This window comes from Chiloscyllium plagiosum, unplaced genomic scaffold, assembly GCF_037043375.1.
Source record: "Chiloscyllium plagiosum isolate Xiang-an unplaced genomic scaffold, Cpla_swu_hap1 HiC_scaffold_6, whole genome shotgun sequence".
NCBI classification, from domain to species: Eukaryota; Metazoa; Chordata; class Chondrichthyes; order Orectolobiformes; family Hemiscylliidae; genus Chiloscyllium; species Chiloscyllium plagiosum.
The window spans coordinates 93,257,015-93,262,559 of record NW_028270144.1 but is presented as its reverse complement, the minus strand read 5'-3'; the positions used below and the strand labels follow the sequence as shown (position 1 = coordinate 93,262,559).

The window sequence follows — 5,545 nt, the reverse complement described above, 5'->3', positions numbered from 1 at the left end:
CGGTGCCTCTGTGTGTGATCAGTGCCTGTCAATGTACCCACTGCCTGTCTCTGTGATCAGTGCTTGTCAGTGTACTCAGTGCCTCTGTGTGATCAATGCCTGTCAGTGTATGCACTGCCTGTCTGTGTGATCAGTGCCTGTAAATGTCCCCACTACCTGTCTGTGTGATCAGTGTCTGTCAGTGAATTCACTGCCTATCTGTGTGATCAGTGCCTGTAAGTGTCCTCACAGCCTGTGTGATCAATGCCTGTCAGTATACTCAGTGCCTCTGTGTGATCAATGCCTGTCTGTGTGATCAGTGTCACTCAGTGTCCCCACTGCCTGTCTATGTGATCAGTGCCTGTCAGTGTATTCATTACCTGTCTGTGTGATCAGTACCTATAAGTGTACCCACTAACTGTGTGATCAGTGCCTGTAAGTGTCCCCCCGCCTGTCTGTGTGACCAGTGCCTGTAAGTGTATCCACTGCCTGTCTGTGTGATCAGTGCCTGTCAGTGTACCCACTGCCTGTCTGTGTGACCAGTGCCTGTCAGTGTATTCATTGCCTGTCTGTGAGCTCGGTGCCTCGTCTGTGTGTTCTCTGTTTGGGTTTGTATTTGCGCGCTGTTTCGCCCTCGGCCGTCGTTTTCCCCCTGGCATCCAATGGAGGAGCAGCTCTAGTCAGAACAATGGAAGAGCACCGGCCAATGGGTGAGCGCAGTGCCTGCGTTGTGGCCAATGGGAGTGCGGCAGTGACTGTGGATAGTGCGCAGGCAGTGAGCGCGTTCACAGCCATTGCAGCGAGCGGCTGTAGGACAGGCAGTGTGTAAGATAGAGAGACAGCCAGACAGCGGACACTCGACAATATTGACGGCTAACATCCACCGTCTCCTAAACCGGCATGTCTTACTCTCTTATTCTACTTTACAAAGGGGCGCTGTTAGAACGTTCGGACTAAACTTAAAAAAAAAAATTCCCCTCAGCCGCGCTGTTTAACATGGCTGACGGCGGCTGAGGGAAAGCCATTATTAAACAGCAGCGCGTCGAGAGCGAGTTGGGTTCAACTTTTCCAAACCGCGTCTGGCGCCGCGGAGGTGGCTCCGCAGCCGGGTCTGTGGGCGGCATCGGGTGGCCCGGGCTCTGGGCTCTGCAACCGTGCGCTTTTTGTCGGGGTTCCGCGGTGTTAGCGGGGTGAAATGTGGGCTGTAAGGCGAGCTGGGCTGTGTGTGTGCGCCTCGCACTGACGCTGCTAAGATGGAGCCATGTACTGTACTGTACTGTGTGTTAGAGGCAAGCGGCCATTCGCAGCTCGAACACTAAACTATATGTACAAAGCCCACACTATAACTATATACCACTCAGCGCAAAGACCACAGGCGAGAAAAACACACGGAAAACGGGCGCCTGCAGATTGGAAACGGTCCGAAGGCGGTGTTTGGTGATATTTGAAGGGGACTTTCTCTCATGAAGAAGGATTTTTCAACATGGATGAAGAAATATTGTCGTTGTTGTTTGACCTCTTTCCTTTTTTTTGTTCTCAGCCATTGCTCCAGTCTACAGCTTGAAGTACAGGCACTTCGCCACGCAATTTCAAACGGGATAAAATGTTTAGAACGGATTAACTTTTTAAAAATAAGCTTGGAAAATAAATTTTTTTTAAATGGAGATTTTGTTTTTCTCAGTTTTTTTTTTGTTTTTCTTCACCTTCACCAGTGGGGATTAATGTCACTAGTAAAAGCCACGAAGTGATCTGTCAAACAGACTCGTGTTAATTTTGTATTTTTTTTTAAACTTTCCAATATAACGGCGTGAAATGTTAGGTGGGGCTGTGATATCCCGGAAACATTTTTTTAAAAAAAAAATAAACCAGTTCAGGCTCTTTTTACTTTTAAATCCAAAGTTTTGCTGCGGATTGGATTTACGTTCAAACAAAAATTGCCAAGTCGGATGCATTTCATTTAGGCTGTTTGAAATGGTGCACCGTTCGTTCCCCCACCCCCGTCCCATACTGAAATATGTGGGCGCGGTTGTTTTTCATATCTTGTGAATGGGGGAGCAATTTGCTGTTTCGAGAAGGTTTAAGATGAAAGGCAATTCTGAATAGCGTAACAGGCAGACGCAGGTAATTTAAGGTACCGAGATAGCTCATCTGTATTAGCATCACAATATGCTATCAATCTCTTATAATAATCCGAAAAGTTCTGTTTCTTCTCACTTGAAACGAACAGTTGGCTATATTCTATTAAATTAAACTACGATCCTAAGATTCATCCCTTTTAAAAACAGGAGCCCCTCGCCTCAATTTCATTTTTTTAAAAAAAAACTTAAATGCAGTGCAAGATTAAGAATCGTGCTGAATTGAATTAATCGTTTTCCTGTTCTTCAGACAGAAGCCAAAATGGCAAGAGGTGATCCAAAAAAACCCCGAGGCAAAATGTCCTCGTATGCATTTTTCGTCCAAACTTGTCGTGAGGAGCACAAGAAGAAGCATCCCGATGCAAGTGTCAACTTCTCCGAATTCTCAAAGAAGTGTGCGGAAAGATGGAAGGTGGGACGTTCACGTCCATGTAACTTGGGTTACACATTTATTTGCTAGATTTAAATATTTGGTCATGCCCTGGAAATATCGGCATTTGGTTAATAATGTTGATAGAGGCCATTTAGCCCATCATCTTCAATCATGCATCTAGAAAATTGGCAGATATTTTCTTCACCACCCTTAATTTATTATCCATTTGTTTCTTAATATATATTCAGCATTTTCACTCTGGAAATTCTTCTGTACGAATTTACATTGGCGTTGAATTTTTCACTGCACTAACTGCTATTTTTCTGGACCAATTTAACTTCAAAACAGTATCCTGGATTAACATTCACAATGGTAGAGTGTGTTTTAGAGTAGTAGATGATCACCTCTGCACATTCTGAAGTGAATTGCCCAAGTTTTTGTATTTATTAACTCTGTCAATAATCAGTTTTGTGCTTGTTAACTGCAGCGTCAGAATGATTCTTTTGTATCTAGATGCAGAATACTCTTTACAGCTTCTGTGCTTTAGTTTATTTTTTTATCTGTACAAATGTGTTTTTCAAAAAAAAAACATAATTTAATATTACATGAATCTGATAGGTACCATCTTTGCCCTAATTTTTGGTTGATGAAAATAACAAGACGGAAAACGTGTTACTGGAACATTACTTTCCTCAACTGGAATTGGATTAGGCTCAGACAGTGGAAGAGAAAATTCAGTTTTATAAAATCATCATGGATGGTGGCAAGAATGGGAACAATAATGCTAGATATTTTAGTTGTCAAAAATGTAGCTTAAGGTTTTAATTTGTTTGGTCAGTCATAAAAATCTTGCATAAAGTAAATGTGCAGTTTTTTTTGTGATGTTGTTTTAGTTAAATTCTTTTACAGTCCATGACGAGTAAGGAGAAACTAAAATTTGAAGATAAGGCGAAAGAAGACAAAATCCGTTGGGAGAAAGAAATGAAGAATTATGAGCCACCAAAAGGTGCCAAGAAAATGAAGAAAAAGAAGGACCCTAATGCACCAAAGAGGCCTCCGTAAGTTTTCATAAAATATATTCTAACACAATTACAAAGCAAAATGCTTTCTTTGCTAGGAATCTGCAATAGAAACTATATTCAAGAAACATTCACTTTGCCACTTCACTGACTAGTGCTGTAAACAATGTTTAAATGCTCAAATGCATTTTTAATAAAAGTTCCTCCATATAACTATCGTGCTGAAGCTTGTGCCCTATCTTCAGCAAATGGATCAGCTGCTGCCAGCAATATCCCCAAAGCTACAATAAAGAAAGTTGGTTTAACGTTCCTTGCATTTACTTGGTAGATCAGTTTACAATTTCATACTGTGCAAGTTTGCCTTTTAATACTTACTTACTAACTCTAATTAATTTCAGATCTGCTTTCTTTGTGTTCTGCTCTGACTTGCGCCCCAAAATTAAAGAGGAAAATCCTGGAGCATCAATTGGGGATACAGCCAGAAAGTTGGGACTGCTTTGGAATGCAACATCTGCAAGCGAAAAGATTCCATATGAAAAGAGGGCAGCAAAACTCAAGGAAAGATATGAAATGGTAATATTTGACCAAAAGATACTAACTTTTTTTGTTTCCCTTCTACCCTTGTGCCAAAATAACTTGGTGATTGTGTGATTTTAATTACCTTTTAAATTAGCAGATTTGGAAAGGTGTGGGGGGCAATAAGATAGGAGGGGTAAGAAGTGTTTGCAAATGAGTAATACTTTTTGGATATTTGGATGAAAATTCCTGATGTGATTCTGCAACTTGGCACAATTCAATGTTTAAACTTGCCATAACCTTGTCAGCACATACTGATGCTGTATCAGGCCTATTGATGTAGAGAGCATTATCAGTCAAAATTTTACCAAATATTAAATTCCATTGATCTTGGCTAATAGTTACTGTAACCAAAAGTGGATATTTACTTACCTATTGCTTTTAGCAAAACTTCTTTAGTTGAGCTAAAGAAACATTCTTGATTTCTAGGATCTTGCAGCGTATCGTGCTAAAACAAAGTCTGATTCTACCAAGAAGGCTTCAACTGCCAAAGTAGAAAAGAAGAAGGTGGTGGAGGAAGAGGAGGAGGAAGATGAGGAAGAAGAGGATGAGGAGGAAGAGGAGGAGGAGGAAGATGACGACTGAATTTTATTCAACTTTCTTCCAGCAACATTTCTCAGCTATAGAGCATTTACCCTTGCCCTGTACACACTGCTTCTTTTTAAAATATATAAGGCTATGTATATGAGAATTTGATTTTAAACTGTACAGTTTATTTTTGTTTTGTATAGTTAACACACTATAACAGTGTCTTTGGGTGATCCAAAGTCTCTGTCCTTAGTGGTGTTTTGTTTGATGCTTGCCTTGGTCGGTACAGTGAAGAGAATACAAAATGGCATGGTGAGAGCAACTTCATGTTGACACACATCACCAACTGGCTTTGGGGAAGGGGCAGTTAATTTGCTTTTGAGTTGTTGTAAGGTTCTTGGTGTATCAAACATTGTGCTAGAATCTGAGATTGCCACACTGTAATTGCCTAAAAATTGCAGCTTTGTGTTTTTGTTGATCTTTGAAATGCTTACAAAATAAAACTTTTTATTAATGCTTTCCACTTGTTTTATTTTGGAATATGATGATTCGTATAGTTTTCAATCTTGGGTGGCTGCTTCAAGGTGGCTCAACACCTTTGAAATTACTCATCAGACTTACTAATTTAGAATCATAGAGATTTTAAAGCAGGGAAACAGACCTATTGTGTCCACGCCAGTCATCAAACACTCATCTGATCCTGTTTTTCAGCATGTCACCACAGCTTTGTATGCATGGTGTTTCAAATGCTCATGTAAATAGTTGTTGAATGTTTCCACCTCTACCACTCTTTTTCAGGTACTGAGTTTCAGATAGCCACAACCTTCTGGGTGAAAAGAATCCTTAAAGGAGCAGGCAGTTGAGCACATTTACCTTAAAAGTACCCCCTGACTTTTGGCTCCCAGATTAATGGGACAGTTTCGCCCTATTTATCT

The 5,545-nt window shown here is 40.7% G+C and overlaps 1 protein-coding gene across 3 annotated transcripts; it reads left to right on the top strand.

The window, feature by feature from the left end:
* Positions 1-732: 732 nt before the first annotated feature.
* On the top strand, positions 733-5,128 carry LOC122550784 (high mobility group protein B1-like). 3 transcript variants are annotated; one of them, XM_043692039.2, is made up of 5 exons: positions 733-877; positions 2,369-2,526; positions 3,397-3,545; positions 3,905-4,079; positions 4,512-5,128. In XM_043692039.2, the coding sequence occupies exons 2-5, from the start codon at positions 2,377-2,379 to the stop codon at positions 4,665-4,667; spliced, it is 630 nt and encodes a 209-aa protein (XP_043547974.2). In that variant the 5' UTR covers positions 733-877; positions 2,369-2,376; the 3' UTR covers positions 4,668-5,128. The 3 variants fall into 3 exon arrangements, with proteins under 3 accessions (XP_043547974.2, XP_043547973.2, XP_087844331.1); XM_043692038.2 differs by having other exon boundaries at positions 2,365-2,526; XM_087988205.1 differs by having other exon boundaries at positions 776-881.
* Positions 5,129-5,545: the final 417 nt, after the last annotated feature.